This window comes from Tripterygium wilfordii, chromosome 5, assembly GCF_013401445.1.
Source record: "Tripterygium wilfordii isolate XIE 37 chromosome 5, ASM1340144v1, whole genome shotgun sequence".
In the NCBI taxonomy this organism is placed as follows: Eukaryota; Viridiplantae; Streptophyta; class Magnoliopsida; order Celastrales; family Celastraceae; genus Tripterygium; species Tripterygium wilfordii.
Window position 1 is genome coordinate 8979498 of NC_052236.1, and position 17217 is coordinate 8996714.

The following is a 17217-nucleotide window of genomic DNA, read 5'->3' on the forward strand; positions in this document are numbered from 1 at the left end:
TAGCACTAGATCGAGCTGGAGAAGAAGCCGAATGGCTTCGTAATTTTTTGGAGGATATTCCTTTGTGGCCAAAACCTGTGTCGGCTATTTGCATACACTGCAACAATCAGTCTGCAATAGGAAAGGCACAAAATGAAATATACAACGGTAAATCTCGACACATTCGTCGTAGACATAAGACCGTAAGACAGCTTTTGTCAAATGGGATTATATCCATTGATTATGTTAAATTAAAGGACAACATCGCGGACCCTTTGACAAGAGGTTTGACTAGAGATCAAGTATATAATTCATCGAGGGGAATGGGTTTAAAGTCCATAACCTATAGCTCTGCCACACTGGCAACCCAACCTAGTTGATTGGAGATCCCAAGATCTAGGTTCAATGGGACAACCGAGTTGTGGGGGAACTTAAAGTAATCACTAAGGAATTTATTCCTAACTCTTTCCTATGATGAGATGATGATACCTGTCATGAGTTCAGGATAATATATGATTTTAATGATTCTTGTATGTTGAAAATTCAACTGAAGTATGGCAGGATACTTCTAACAAAAAATCACCTATATGAGTGTGAAGGGGCCGCTTCTATGAGAGTGATAGGACTAATCTCTCTAGAGCACTCATGAATTACCAGGCATGTCCAGGGCCAAAATGGACAGAATGTAGAAGGAACCAATGATGGTGGAAAAGAAATTGTGTAAATATTGTTGTCTTGGTTTATACAAAAGCTGAACAGTTCAAGACATCACATTCACTGGTTAGCGAATAAACCCGATGATATTTTACTAGGGAAGGTTCAAAGTCAAAAGCTACCTATCCTGACACAGCTATTTTCCAAAGCTCTCTCTATCTCTCTAAGTCGAGTCGGCATAGCATCTCTGCATTTCATTCATTTGGGGGATTGTTGGAAATTCATGTCTTTGACCATGAATTGAAATGAGATCCAATTATTGGATATGTTGGAACTAAACATGAATCTATCGAGTTTCATGTGGAGAATAATTCTGTGTATTCACTTGTTCAAAGCCATGAATATAGAGAATGAAATGTTATTTCAAAGTAAGCCATTTGGGCATGAATAAGTTTGAGGAAGAATAAAAGTCCCACATCGGAGAATTAAGTGAACCAACTCTTGTTTATAGGAGTGAGGGTTGAACTAATGCCTTGGGCCCAAGGGCACCCAAACTTTTGTGGGAGGGAAAGAATGCACTTTATGGAAAAAAAGACCACACGCGCGCGCGCCACCTCAGTCCAGGTCTTTCCTTTCTTTTTGGACTACAGACCAATGGGCATTCAGCCTATTCCAAGTCTTTCCTTGGCCCACAGGCCAGCAGACTTCCAGCCCAATCCAAAAACCGGCCCAGCTTGTGGGGCTCAAACAGATAAACGAATAACAGATTAAAAATTTATCTGTCTAGAACAAACAAATCAAATTTTATCTGTTCAATTAATTATCTGTGTAGATGAGCTTCCAATCCATTTTCGTTCCAATCCTTGATACCTCCCAAGCACTATAAATAGAGGCCTCCATACCATTTTCAACTACATTTTTTTTTGTCTCAACAATGTTTTCATTTTAAGGGCTTAGCATTGGCCTGGGAACATAAAATACACATCCTACTACTTGAAACTTGACGTAGAACGGTCCATGGAAGAGTTCCTTGAGAAGTTGGAACGTGTTCGAAGGAATCCAAATCAAAATCGGAATTGAAGTTGCTGTTTTTGGGAATTAAAGTTTCAGTTTCCAACTTTGACCGTCCATAACTTTTGATTCCCTCATGTGTTTCCTTGTTATAATATGTTTTCGATGACTGATTTTGAGGACCTAAAGTTGAGATTCAGAAGGAGATCATGAAGGCATCGTTTTGTAGTCCAACGGAGTCAATTAAATTTCCTGCACGTTTTATGTTTCCAATTTTCCAATTCTAGTTTAATTAGGAGTTCAATTAGGGTTTGATTTTTTTTTCAGTCTATAAATAGTCTCATAAATGTTTGTAATTCAGACATTCAGTTTATTAATAAAATTCCTTGAGGTTTTCTCAATTGTTCTTGGTAGATTCCAAGTTTCTTGATTTCAGAGCAGGTTGTTTTGCTATCGGATATGTCTAACACATAACGGAATCACAATCCCAATGACGCTGGTCAAGGGATAGATGATCTATGGACTGCATTTGACGAGCATAGGCAATGGATGACAGAATAGATGGCTGAAGTTCTGCGTATGTTTGGCAAATTGCGAGTCAACATTGTCTAGAATCAACAGGAATAAGGGCAGATGCTAGTGATGTGGCACAAGATCTCCCTGATGGCCGAGGCTAGCCTATTGAGAAAAATTATCACAGACACCAACAACATCATCCAATTAGTGATGATGATTTGAAGTTTGATGATAGTGAGATATTGTGTGAAGAAAAGTCAGAAAATTCTCAACTAGTCGAAGGAATTGAAATTGATCAAATCTCACAAGCACCTGAGGAACATCTAATTCATGAAGACAATTTTAAAATTGAAGAGTGATAATTCTATGGAGAACAAATCACAACATGATGAGAATTTGGAGGATAAAGGAGCTTTTATTGATGAAAGTCAAGAAGAAATTATTGAATTTGATAAGAGAGTTGTAGAGGAGATTGACACTATTGCTCTTGAAAGTCAAGTTTCGACTGAGGAAGATTTAAGTTCAACAGAGTATTATGTAGTTCAAGAATTTCATAATCAGATTGACATTCCTACAAACTGTGTGGTCGAATTTGTTGATTTTATTGGGAGTGAAAATTTTAATTTCAACATTAGTTTCTCGATATTGAAGATTGTCAAAAAGTTGATATTGAGAACTGAGAGTTTCGACAGTCATAATTTTATGGAATTTTTTGAGTCATGAGTATATTGAATACACTGTATTATTCGAAATACTTGTTTCTTTGGGATGGAAGAATACAAATTCAACTAATGGACTCGAAGACTTCAAAGGATCAACTCTCTTTGAGTATCATGGTGAAGACAACTCTTTTTAGTCAAATCATAACTCGGGGTCGAGTTCTTTCCAAGTGGAGGGGACTGACGTAGAATGTTCCACGGAAGAGTTCCTTGAGAAGTTGGAACGTGCTCGAAGGAATCCAAATCGAAATCGGAATTGAAGTTGCTGTTTTTGAGAATTAAAGTTTCAGTTTTCAACTTTGACTGTCCATAACTTTTGATTCCCTCGTGTGTTTCGTTATTATAATATGTTTCCGAGGACTGATTTTGAAGACCAAAAGTTAAAACTCAAAATGAGATCAAAAAGGCATCTTTTTGTAGTCCAACGGAGTCAATTAAATTTCCTGCACGTTTTATGTTTCCAATTTTCCAATTCTAGTTTAATTAGGAATTCAATTAGGGTTTGATTGTTTTTTCAGTCTTGAGCTTCTCCAAATCTAACACTCCCTTCGAGCTGGACATGTGGGGAGATCATGTTCAGCTTGGACAAAAGATGACCAATTTGTTGAACAGAAAGGGGCTTCGTGAGTAGATCAGCAGGTTGATCTTGAGTCGGTAAGTGTGTAAGTTTTATCAAACCTTGTTCAATCTTCTCTCTGGTGTAGTATAGGTCCAATTCGATGTGTTTGGTTCTTTATGAAAGACCGGATTTGTAGCAATATGCATGGCTGTCCGATTGTCGTAGTATAAGGACATAGGAGTTTCAGCTTGAATTTGTAGTTCTTTGAAAAGGCCTTGAATCCATGCTAACTCACTTATTCTAGATGCCAGAGCTCTATACTCTACTTCTGCAGAAGACCTTGAGACTGTCTTCTGTTTCTTGGATTTCCAGGAAACTAGAGCATCTCCTAATTTGATGAAATAGCCAATTACAGATCTTCTAGTATCTGGGCATGTAGCCCACTTAGAATTAGAGAAGGCTTTAACCTGTAGAATGTTAGATGTAGGATAAAAAAGACCTTGATTTAAAGTTCCTTTTACATATATACCTTAGGACTCTGTTTGCTGCCTGCAAGTGTGTATCAGTAGGCTTTTGCATAAACTGACTCAAATGATTCACTGGTAAAATTGATGTCAGATCTTCTAATGGTGTGGTGCATAAGTCTGTCAATGATCCTGCTATAACAGAGAAGATCTTCTAAAAATTTTTCTTGATATCTAGAAAGCCTTGCACAAGTGTCAATAGGAGATTTGCTATGTTTAGCTTGTTTCTTCTCCAGCCCTTCTTCTTCTTCTCGCCACTGTTTTGCAACTCTTTGATACTACTCCTGCAAGTTAGATTTGATACACATACATAAGCTTCATTTTATATTATGGTATCAGAGCATTTGACTCCTCCGAGTATTCCGCCACCCATCCCACCTCCTTTTAACATGAATGCTATGAATTTCACAACAGATGGTTACATGAGTGTACAATTTCCTACTGAAGCTTTGACAAGCAATCATTTCCCATAGATGGGCTATGCCACTTCATTGCCACCACCCTTGCTTCATGTTTATCCATCTTCTCTACTTGCCATGCCTGCAATTCTTCCTACACCAGCTCCTGCATCAATACCTAGCACCAAACCCATTCAATAATCCTTACACTTTTCTTCCAAGTGATTTTGCTATTAGCAAACTCATTCCTTTGGAATTCAATGGCACCAATTACCACATTTGGAGGCCAAATTTTAAAAATTCTTTGAAATCCAGAAACAAGATAGGTTTCATTGATGGCTCTTTACCTATCCTATCACCATAAGAGAAATAGCAGAGAAAAACAAGATGATGAAATCATCCAAGAGCTTCAAGCTTCTCCAAGTCTAACATCACTTGATCAGCAGCTATTATTTCGATTGCAATTCAGCTCACTTGCAATAAGAAAACCTTGTTAGGACCTTGGAAATTAAAAGCTAGAGATAAAATCAGTCTATAGTATTCCAAATATGATATATTTTCAATTAACAAAATATCCTTTGATTGTTTGTAGGTGTTGAAGGTCAGATGAACAAATGGGGTAAAGAAGAAGAAGAAGAAGTTGAGAGGAAGGAGAAGAATGAATAGTAAATCATTGATTCAAAAAGTGTCATACAATGGCTACAGCCCTAACTTATAAGACATGTATTAACAAACACAGTACAACTAAAAGACATACAAATAAACATTGGGCTAAGAGACATGTAACCCATATACAAGACCAAGTGACTGGCTCAATAATAAAATAAGACTAAAATAAAGAAGCCCAATGATTTGTAAAGAGAGGCCTGTAAGTAGAAGGCCAATAAGATAACAAAGAGGGCACAAATAGTGAAGAATAATGGTGAGAGATCACAGCGGAGCAAAGGATGAGGGAGAGAGGTTATCACCCCCTCAAGTTGAATATGTTGGAGGCGATGAGCTGTCAAACAAGTTCAACTTGGAGACTAAGAGTTGAATACGCGGAGCAGGCAGAGCTTGGGTCAGAAGATCTACTGGTTGGTCATCTGTTCTCAAGTAATTCAATATGATGATGTTTCTCTGTATCTTCTCTCTAATAAAGTGAAGATCAATTTCTATGTGTTTGGTCCGCTCATGAAAAAGGGGATTGTGAGCAATGTAGACTGAGAATCCATGTTAGTTCACTGGTGGTGTTTGCAATAGCTCTCTATTATGCCTTTGCAGAAGATTTGGAGATACTAGACTGCTTCTTAAACTTCCATGAAATTAAGGAATCCCCAAACTTGACACAGAAGTCTGTGACAGACCTTATGTTGTCTTTGCAGGAAGCCCAATCAACATCACAATAGACTTTGATCTGCAATTGGTTAGTAGCAGGATGGAAAATGCCTCTTCTTGTCGTGCCTTTAAGGTATCTAATTATTCTTTGAGCAGCATTCAAAAGAATGTCAGTAGGGTTTTTCATGTATTGACTAAGTGTATTAACAACATAGCTAATGTCAGGTCTGGTGATTGTTAGATACATTAACCTACCTATGATTCTTCTATATTGGAGAGGTTCATCTAGGGGTGTTCCTGAATATATTGATAGCTTAGTATTAGTGTCAGAAGGATTTAGGCTTATTTTAGCATTAGTGAGATTGTTATCGATGATTAAATCAATTGTATATTTCCTTTCACATAACTGAATACTTGAATTGGTTTGGTGTATTTCTAAACCTAAAAAATACTTCAAGGTGCCTAGATCTTTTATTTTAAAACATGTAGCTATGTAGGTCTTGACTTGTTGCATAAGTAGAAGATCATTTCCACTTAATGCCAGTCATCTACATATAGTAGAAGAAGTAAAATGCTACTGTCTTTCTGATAATAGAACATGGAATAATCTGATTTGCATTGAATAAAACCAAAGTTATTAATGCTTTACTACATTTTGTATTCCATTGCCTAGAAGCTTGTTTAAGACCATAGATAGATTTTTTGAGTTTGCAAACTAGGTTTTTGTTTGGATTAGGGTGACCTGGAGGAAGTCTCATATAAACCTCCTCCTCTAGATCTCCATTAATGAATGCATTGTGTACATCTATTTGATGTATATACCATTTGTGCATACTAGCCACAGTTAAAAATAACCTAACAGTAGTAATCTTGACAACAGGGGCAAAAGTTTCTTTATAATCAATACCTTCAGTTTATTAAAACCTTGAGCTACAAGCCTACCCTTATATCTTTCTAGGGTGCCATTAGCATGCTATTTCAGCTTGTAAATCCATTTGTATCCTATTGCTTTTCTGCCTTTGGGTAAAGTGGCTAAATCCCATGTATTATTATCATGTAAGGCTTGTAGTTCTAAGTTCATAGCTTCACACCATTTAGCATTTTTTAAAGCTACAGTATAATGTTTTGGTTCTGTATGTAAGGCAATGGAAGCAATGAAATGTTTATGAGATGAACGATAATTCTATGCAGTGTTGTTGCATTGATAATCTGCCAAGTATGTTGGTGGTTTTGTTATTCTGTGTTGTCTTTCTAGATTGTCATTTATGGTATTGTGTGTAATTTGCAAATACTGTGAACTAGGAATGATAACTTCTAATGTTGGTGTATTGTACTTATCTAGTAAGGGAAATTGAGATTCATAAAAAATGACATCTCTGGAAGTGAAAATTTCATCAGTGTCTAAGTCTAAAACTTTGTATCCCTTGGTGCCTAAAGGATAGCCTAAAAAATGCAAGATTTAGCCTTTTGTTGAAATTTAGAGGTTGAGGGTCTGTTTGTTTTGGCTATGAAGTGGCATCCAAATACTCTAAAAGTATTGTAGTCAAAAGTTTTATTGTAAAGGATGGTGTAGGGTGTTTGTTTGTTTAGAATTATGGTGGGTAGTCTGTTAATTTGAAACACAACTGTTTGGACATAGAATGACCAAAATTTTTCAAGTAATCCACTATGTATTTTTATTGTTCTTTCTACATTAAGTATGTGTTGATGTTTCCTTTCAACAAGTCCACTTTGTTGGGGGTATAGGGGAAACTTTTGTGATGCAAAATGCCAAGTTCTAAAAAATAGGATGGCATTATCAAATTATTTCTCATTATCTGATCTAATGCATTTTATTGTCTTGACAAATTGTGTCTTGACAAGTTCTATGAAACCTTTTGAATAAGTCCTTGTCTCAGACTTGCTATGCATCAAGAATGTCCATCTCATTCTTGAGTAATCATCCATTATGGTTAGAAAATATTTATATCCTTCTATTGATGGTATGGGGTTAGGACCCCAAATGTCAACATGAATTAAATCAAAACAATGTTCTGTAACAGAGTCACTAATAGCGAAAGGGAATCTTTTCATTTTACCAATAATGCATTCATGATATTGTAGTTCTGAATCCTTAGGACTATTGTGCAATAGTTTAAAAACATCACTAGAGGGATGACCATGCCTTCTGTGTAAAACAGTATGCCAAACTACAACACTGATGAAAACTGAGTGGTTTAATTTTACAAAATGACTATGATTAAGAATGTAAAGGTCCTTAAGCACCATTCCCAAGCTAGTCCTCTCCAAAGTGACTATGTCCTGCAATTCACATTTGCCTTTAGTCAATATCACATCATATTTTTTTTAGTTAATTTACTTACTGAAATTAAATTAAAATTGAATGTGGAAACACATAGGACCTCTGTGAGGGTAATTTGTGATCTGAGTTTTACTGTGCCAATGTGAGAAATTGCATGTTTTTGTCCATTTGGTAAATGAACATATGCATGATGCATTTCATGACGTGAATTATATAAGGATGTATGACAAACTATATGATCAGATGGACCACTGTCTATAAGTCACTTTTGAATTGAAAGTTTAGAGTTTTGATTTTAGGTACCTGAAACTGAGGCAACTAAACCTGCATGTGCTTGCATGCTTTGTGAGTTATCTATTGTTGTGGTTCTAGCTTGCCTGAAGTTCATAAATTATTGACATTGTTCTGGTGTGAACTCCACACCACGTTTGGCCTCTGTTTCTACAACATTGTTTTCTTTGTTTGCTTGATTGGCTTGATACCTTGCATTTCCAATGTTATATCTAGGCTTCTTAGAAGGTTGTGATGAAAAACCATGAATTTTGAAGCACTTGTCGATTGTAAGGTTTGTCATTTTGCAATACTTATAGAATAATCCTTCCTTGTGTCCTTGTTGTTACTGTCTTGATGAATTCTCTCTATTGCCTTGATTTGTCCTACCAAAAGCATTCTCTGAGTTTCTTTTTCCTTGGTTGTTTCTGTTTTTGTGAGGCTTTGTCGAAGCGTTGGTAGTTGTAGTGAAACTTTTGAAGGCCATTGCCATTACTCTTGAGATAAGTTAGTATTCTTGTCAGTTAGTTTTTGCTTTCTTTCCTCTTGTGAAACAATGTTGAAGGCTTGATTGACATATGGAAATGGTTTCATGAGTAATATCTAACTCCCAACTGTACTAAAATTTTCATCCAATCCCATGAGGAATTGCATTACTTCCTCCTTTTCTGCCTTGATTTTGATTGGTTGGAGCATGTCACAGTGACAAAGGCGACATTTGCATATAGGGAGAGCTTCATATTCTTGAAGTTCATCCCATAAACTTTTCATTTTGGTGTGATAGTCAAAGACTGATTGAGTACCTTGTTTCATGTTTGATATTTCCCTCTTGACTTCATATACTTTGGTTTCACTCACTATAGAGTATCTTGCCTTTACGTCTTCCCATAGTTCTTTAGCTGTCCTCCAAGTAGAAATACTTTAAAGAATGTTGGGGGAGACTGAGTTTGTAAGCCATGTCTTAATAAGACCATTGGCTTGCTTCCATAGCTGGTGGTTTGGATCAACTGTGTTAGGTGAGGTTCCATCAAGGAATCCCATCTTGTTCCTAGCTTCCATCGCATTTATGAAGTTTGCACTCGAATTATGATAATTTGTTCCATTGAACTCCAGGGAAATAAGTTTGGCGACTGAGAAATCATTAGGTAATAGGTTGTACGGGTTTAAAAAAGGGTTGGAATGTGGTTGTGTGGTAGGAATTTGAAAGTTTGTAGGATAGGGAAGTGTAGCAGGGGTGGGAAAAGTGGTGGGGCAAAGTTTGTATGTGGAAGAAATGAGGGAGGATAATGAAGAGTTGGGGTGGGTGGTGTAACACCAGTAGCATGATTGCTCATTGTTGATTAAGCTTGGAAATTTCTCATCATGTTTGCAAGATCTGTAGTAGTGAATCTTGGTACAGTATTTGGTGCAGCCATTTGTGAAGAAAAGGCTTGCATATTTCTCAAAAGATGAGATACTTCAGATATTTGGTCTGAAGTCATAGTAGTTTCATTAGTAGGTGGTGATGGCGGTGGTGGTGGTTATGATGGTGGTGGTGTTGGTGGTGGTATTAGTGAATCGGATGCTTGCTCTGATACCATGATATATTTTGAATTAACAAAATATCCTTTGATTGTTTACAGGTGTTGAAGATCAGATGAACAGATGAGGTGAAGAAGAAGAAGTTGAGAGGAATAAGAAGAATGAATAGTAAATCATTTATTCAAAAAATGTGTCATACAATGGCTACAACCCTTACTTATAAGACATGTAGTGACAAACTGTTGAATCTTGTACTTACCGAAGTATAGAACAAGAAGCCTTTGTGAGAATAAATCTCGTTTTTTATTAATTCAGTCGATATCCCTCTACTGAGCTACAAGCGACTATTTAAAGTAAACAAATCCTACCTCTAATAAGAATAGAATACTTCTCCCAATAGTAATAGAAATCCCCCCAAATACTGCCATCATGCGTGGCAACAATAATAGTAACTAATTACTGCTAGTTAAAACTACTACTAATATTACTACCAATTCTAAAAGGTTTCAGTCTCCTTGAGGTTCTATCGTGCAACTCAAGTCCGCCTCTCTACTCACCTGATTGGATACAGGGCCTTGAATATCTTGACTTAGTTGAGCCCGGTTTAGCTTAATCTTATGACGACGAGCACGATTGTAAGCGTTCTTGAGTTGACGTGCTTGATCTTCATCACAAACACAATACAACTAAAAGACATACAAATAAACATTGGGCTAAGAGACGTATAACCCATATACAAGACCAAGTGGCTCGCCCAATAATAAAACAAGACTAAAATAAAGAAGTCCAATGATTTGTAAAGAGAGGCCTGCAAGTAGAAGGCCAATATGATAACAAAGAGGGCACAAATCGTGAAGAACAATGGTGAGAGATTGCAACGGAGCAAAGGAGGAGGGAGAGAGGTTACCAAAATATAGTATATAAATATATAGTGTATATCAAGATATAGAAATATATTATTTTAAAGGAACAATATAGAAATATAATATATATTTATATAAAATTATTTAAAGTGTAATTTAGTTCGGTTTTTTCGATTTAAATCAAATTTAATTTTTCCAAACCAAAACAAAAACGAATATTTTCAAAATTTTTAAACCGAAACCAAACCAAAAGATCGAACCAAATTTAAATTTTTTGTTCGGATTTCGGATTTGAGTTGGTTTTGAACAACCTACTTATTTCCCAGTTAAACCAAAGAAATCTTAGTTGACATCAGCAAACTCAACCTAACATATCTTTGCTTACAAATGATATCCAAATGGGTTATGCTCTTCACATTCCTTTTTTATTTTATAAACTCCCCCAATCAAATCACTTGTCATTCATCTCTCACTTTTTAAAAACATCAAAGAAGAATGCATTATTTTCATACGTACATGTCAAATTGTAATGAAAGTCCATTTCAGATATTTGTCAAATTAGTACTTCATTGTACTTTTGGCATTATTATTGTCTATGTATTTCCCTGCTATCTACTCTATATTAATATTATGCGAGTCTATGTGACGTCCTTTTTCGGCATGAGCCATGCACCAATGATTAGTCTTTTTCAATATTAAAAATAAAAAAAAAACAAAACAAAACGAAACGAAACGAAACAAAATACACACAAGATTATGATTTTTAAAATTTAGAGTTTTTTATTTTAATTATTTGATTGCATTTTATGATTCTGTTTTTTCTCAAATATCATTATGTTAATTTTTGTAGTTTTTTGCCCTTTTAATATCAATCAATGTAATTAAATATTTTCTTGTCTATATAGTCATTAAATAATATTTAATTTTACACAGTAGTTATTTTTTATTTTACATAGTAACTATTTTTTAGACAGTAGCACTTCGACTTTGATTCCCTAATCGTCTCAACTTCACCTCAACCTCAGCCAATATGTTGAAACGCCTCTGCAGATAAGATTTTTTTGCTGAAAGCGAGTATTTCATCCCTCACCCACATTCAACAAACTCTCTCATCATACAAATTTTGAATCAATCTCGAGTCGTGCTCTCGTCTCATTAATCACCTCATAAATTTCCTTGAAATACATGTCTATCTCATCAGTATTAATAAATCACAATGTTAGTTTTCCTTTTGACAACAAAAAATTTTAAGAATTGCTTTACACACACGTCTAGTGTAAACCTTCCTGTAACGTAAGCTTAATTAAAGGGAACAATAAGCTTAATTAAAGGGAAAATTGAAAGAAATTTTGTTTATCTAGCTATAGATGCTTGAAAAATGAGTTATCAAGTTGACATGTGTCAAATTATTTAATTATTTTATTTTTGGGTAATAATTTTAGAAGAATCTAATCATATTATATGATTTTACATGAGGTGTAAATGTTTCTCTATCACAAATATTACAATTCAATCTAGTTGTTTTTGGGATAATCGAGTTAATTGGGAATAAATATTTTGAATTAGAAAATCCATTCAGAATTACAAAAGTATTCAAAGAAAATAGGATGATTCATTTGCATAGTACCGTTGTTGCCCTGAAAAAGAAAAAATTTTAAAGCAATTAAGAAAATTTAAATAGTTTCAATAATATCAATACTTAATTTATATTATTAAAAATATTTGAGAATTAAAGTACCAATGCATACACACATTGAAAATCTAAAAGTAATACATACACTAGACATAAAAGAACAACACAACAAACATTAAAGGTTGTCATGTCTGATAAGGGGGTGAGAAAAAATAGTGGTGCAAATAGGAACGTCGTATCCAAATTAATCCAAAATTAAATGCGAAAAGAATCAATCAATAAATTCCATGAGCATCTGACTTCTCCAATCATGTTCAAATTTATACATTTGCTTTTCGGACAAGAAATGAAGGATGTCATCATCAAATCTCAGAAAATCACAGCCAAACTTCATATAAATTTTAAAATAATAAAAGATTTAGCATAAACCGTGAACAAAAAAATAAATCAAATACAAAAATAATGTGGCTTGCGGAACAAACGAGACAGACCAATCAACGAAGACCTTCGCAAGTTCAGTAAATCGAAGATACTTGGAATTTTGTGAGATTCTCCGTCGTGGTAGCTGCATGACAGGTAGGTGTCCATGATCGGTTGAAAAAAAGATTTTTTTTGGATAACACTAATTACAGGTGGCCCAAAACTTGTCTAGTTTCGGACGTCGTGATTCGATCTAGAATGGCGGCTCCCTTCGAAAGTGGTCACCTCGTGTATTTAGATTGTTAGTCTGCCACCGATGGCTCAGCGATCGTGATCAAAGCCGTCCGATGCTTCATTTTCTTTTTTTTATTTGTTAAATCTAAATCCAACGTTCACGATGTCGTCATAAGTGGGCTCCACAATACTGCCACTACAAGAATCCCAGCATAAACAAAACAAAACCAAAGAGAAAACTGAAGAAAAGACACTAACCATGGTTTACAGGCTTGAACTTGGTCTGTTTCTGTTTGTCTCTCTCTTGTTCACCTGGGTAAGGAGTGAGGATGTTAGTCTCACCTACAATGGCTTCGGATCGGCCAATTTAAGCCTCGACGGATTAGCCCAGATCAGCTCCAATGGCCTTCTGGAGCTCACCAATTGGACCACACAACGGACGGGTCATGCGTTTTACCCAAATCCAGTACCCTTCAAGAACTCCACGAACGGTACTGTTTTGTCCTTCTCCACTACCTTCGTTTTCGCTATTATTCCACAATACCCTGCTCTGAGTGGTCATGGAATTGCTTTCGTGATTGCGCCAACAAGGGGGCTCCCAGGGGCTCTTCCAAGCCAGTATATTGGCCTCTTCAACGAGACCACTAATGGGAATTACACCAACCACGTTGTGGCTGTAGAGCTTGACACGATTTTTAGCAGTGAATTTAGCGATATCAATGACAACCATGTTGGGATTGATATTAATGGATTGAAATCTGAAGCAGCAGGAACAGCAGGATATTATGATGACAAAACGGGTCGATTTAGCAATTTGACTCTGATTGATACGAAGAGGATGCAGGTTTGGGTGGATTATGATGGTGAGAACAAGGGGATGAGTGTCACTTTAGCTCCTTTCAATGTTGGAAAACCCAAGACTCCATTGGTGTCTCTGACTCGTGATTTGTCCCCAATTTTCAACGACGTGATGTATGTTGGATTCTCATCGGCAACTGGGTCGGTCTTGACGTCTCACTATGTTTTGGGTTGGAGTTTTAAACTGAATGGCCAAGCTCAAGATCTCGATCTCTCGCAGCTTCCCAAGCTTCCTAGAATTGGAGGTAAGAAAACATCCAGGTTTTTAACAATTGGGTTGCCTGTGATTTTAATTAGTTTGGTTTCAGTAGCAATATCAAGTGCGATTTATGTCATAAGAAGGAAGAGAAAGTTTGCAGAGGTGCTTGAAGATTGGGAGCTTGATTATGGGCCTCATAGATTCAAATTCAAAGACTTGTATGTTGCCACAAAAGGATTTAGGGACAAGGAGTTACTGGGTGTTGGGGGATTTGGCAGGGTCTATAGAGGTGTATTGCCAACCACAAAAGCCGAGATTGCTGTGAAAAGGATCTCCCATGAATCAAGACAGGGCATGAGAGAATTTGTAGCGGAAATTGTAAGCATTGGTCGGCTTCGCCACCGGAATATAGTGACCCTCTTGGGTTATTGCCGGAGAAGAGGAGAGCTGCTTCTGGTATATGATTGCATGCCCAATGGAAGCTTAGACAAGTACCTTTATGACCAACCAAAAGTGAGGTTGAATTGGAATCAGAGATTTAAAATCATCAAAGGTGTAGCATCTGGCCTGTTCTATCTCCACGAGGAGTGGGAGCAAGTTGTGATTCACAGAGATGTCAAGGCAAGCAATGTCCTTTTAGATGGTGAAATGAACGGAAGATTAGGAGACTTTGGTCTAGCAAGATTATATGATCATGGAACAGACCCTCAAACAACCCATGTTGTTGGAACACTTGGGTATCTAGCACCAGAGCATACTCGAACAGGGAAGGCCACAACAAGCACTGATGTGTTCGCCTTTGGTGCGTTTTTGCTTGAAGTTGCTTGTGGAAGAAGGCCAATTGAACCACAAGCACCAACAGAGGATTTAATCTTGGTTGATTGGGTTTTCTCGTATTGGATTAGAAGTGAAATTATTGAGGCCAGAGACCCAAATCTTGGCACAGATTATGTAGCGGGTGAAGTGGAAATGGTGATGAAACTTGGGTTGCTGTGCTCACATTCTGACCCATTTGCCAGGCCAAGTATGCGACAAGTGGTGCAGTATTTGGAAGGAGATGTTGCGTTGCCTGATTTGTCATATATTGGTCTATCTCCAAGTGGTTTAACATCTGCAAATAGAGAAGGTTTTGATGATTTCGCCATGTCCTATCCATCATCCTTGGGTAAATCATTCACACAGAGTCAGTCGTCGTCGGTTGCAGCGTCGCTTCTGTCAGGCGCCCGATGATCTGTTCTTCTTCCTTTTTCTTTTCTTTTTTTATTTTAATAACATGTTGCGACAAATTAAAGATGGGCATTTGTGTGAGAAGTCAATGCTATGTAAATCATGAATTAATTGCCTGGTTCTAGTAAGTAATGAGGAGTTTGACAGAATTCTTTTTTGTGATTGATATTGCAGTAATGGAGAAGGTTCGAAGTATTTTCAATAGTGGATCCCACCTAAATTTCATTTTGTTGTGGTTGGCTTTGGTGAATTGGTCTGAACTTTGATTTAGTTTTGGGGACGATTAAATAAATAAACACTAGTTTTTGTTAAATACACTTCCATAAATTTTTATAATTTTTGGACAATAAAATCCCTTTATAAAATGACTAAAAATGTAGATATCCAAATTTTAATATAGAAATAATATTTAATGCTATTAAATATAACCCTAAAAAATTTCCTGCACTCTTTCCTTTCTGCTGAAACTCACAGAAATTGTCTAACACAAAATTCATTCTCATGAGTGCTGGTATGAGAAAAAAATTTGTTGATTCGTTTTCTTTTAATCATGAAAGTCAATAAATATTGGCCAGCTCGCTGGTGTCTTCATGATTTTTGCTGTGCTCTTTTGTTCTTGGACTTCTGTGGTTGATTGGGTGCTTATGTTTTGTTCTTCAATTGTCTACGTGTTGTTTATAGTTTTTTATTTTTCATTCTTCTGTTATTTCTTTTTGGCTCGTCGAGCTTTGTTGATCTTCAATGAGCTCTTGTGCGGCTAACCTGAAGGTTGTTTGGTTCCCTTTTTATCTTCAATAAATTCAGTCAAATTATAAAAAAAAAAAAATTCAATCCCAAAAATAAAATTGGTTTTATTTGGGTCGGACTCTAATCATAATTTTTTATGATTCTTATTGTAGGGTCTTCAAAATGGCAGATTCAGCCGTCAATGGGTCTAGAGACATGCTCTCAACCATGTAGATCATGACAATTTACTGTGTGACGTCTATAATATTTCGAGTTTCACAACGCATAGCTACTTTAATAAAAAAATTTATTTAATCTTTTTTGTTTCTTTTTTGTTTCTAAATATTAGCATTCATCATAATAGTTGTTTAATGGCAAAGATGCGATGATCAAATGGGCACGATGGCACGTCAAGTTGTAAGGAGGAATGGGTTCGTATTGGTGATCAAGAGGTCAACAAATGAGCAAAAAATGAAGACAACCTTGATTTACCCTTGCATGCGAGCAGAGTGGCAAGTATAGAAAGTTTGTCAAAACTAATCATGATGTACCTGAGAATAAGAGAAGAAAGAGAACAACTACCTTGAATAGCACATAAGGATTACAGATACACTGTTAGTGAGAGACATATTTTTTACACATCCGACAAGTGTACATCGACTTGTTACGTACCTTACCCAAAGTTTTGATAATGGATTGTACATATAAAATAAATAATTACCGACTTGCATTGCTTGAAATTATTGGGGTAATGTTTACTGACTTAATATTCTAGGTTGCATTTGCCTACTTAGAGGCCGAATGGGAAGACCACTACATATGGGCACCATCAAGGTTAAGAGAGTTGATAAATGAAAATTAACTGCCTAGTTGTTTTGTCACTAACAGACAGTTTGGATTGATTAATGCAATTTCAACAAATTTTTCGACTGCACGACAATATCTTTGAAATGGGTGGGTTGTATATATGTGTGTGATTTTGTGGGTCCTTAAGTTGATAAAGAACAGGAAAAGCATGAGATGGAAAGAAGTGTGGATAACTATGTTGAAATGCTTCTTGACCTCACTATCAGCCGGAGATCAACGTAGACGTCAACCATTAAATCTCTTTGCCCCCACAAGAAGATGAGAAATGCATAAGCTTGTCAAACGGGGAGCATTTCATTGTCATTCTAGACAAAATATTAAATATAGTGGACCATAGAGGTAGGGGAGGAGTCAGGAATTTTCGTGAGAACGACGAAAAGTTGGAGGGGGTTCAAGGGTATCGCTCTAGAAATTTTATTA

At 36.3% G+C, this 17217-nt stretch overlaps 1 protein-coding gene and 1 long non-coding RNA gene across 2 annotated transcripts; both read left to right on the plus strand.

Annotated features, from left to right (window-relative positions):
* Positions 1 to 5302: 5302 nt before the first annotated feature.
* LOC119999106 lies at positions 5303 to 10436 on the plus strand. The gene is made up of 3 exons (XR_005468341.1): positions 5303 to 5436; positions 5725 to 5810; positions 9872 to 10436. It is a non-coding gene; the product is annotated as an uncharacterized LOC119999106 (long non-coding RNA).
* Positions 10437 to 13148: 2712 nt separating this feature from the next.
* Positions 13149 to 15406, plus strand: LOC119998933 (L-type lectin-domain containing receptor kinase IV.1-like). Its single transcript, XM_038846411.1, has one exon. The coding sequence runs from the start codon at positions 13180 to 13182 to the stop codon at positions 15205 to 15207; it is 2028 nt and encodes a 675-aa protein (XP_038702339.1). The 5' UTR covers positions 13149 to 13179; the 3' UTR covers positions 15208 to 15406.
* The last annotated feature ends 1811 nt before the right edge of the window (positions 15407 to 17217 follow it).

Coding starts and splice junctions, on each gene's coding strand:
- LOC119998933 (XM_038846411.1), top strand. CDS start 13,180: ATGGTTTACAGGCTTGAACTTGGTCTGTTTCTGTTTGTCTCTCTCTTG.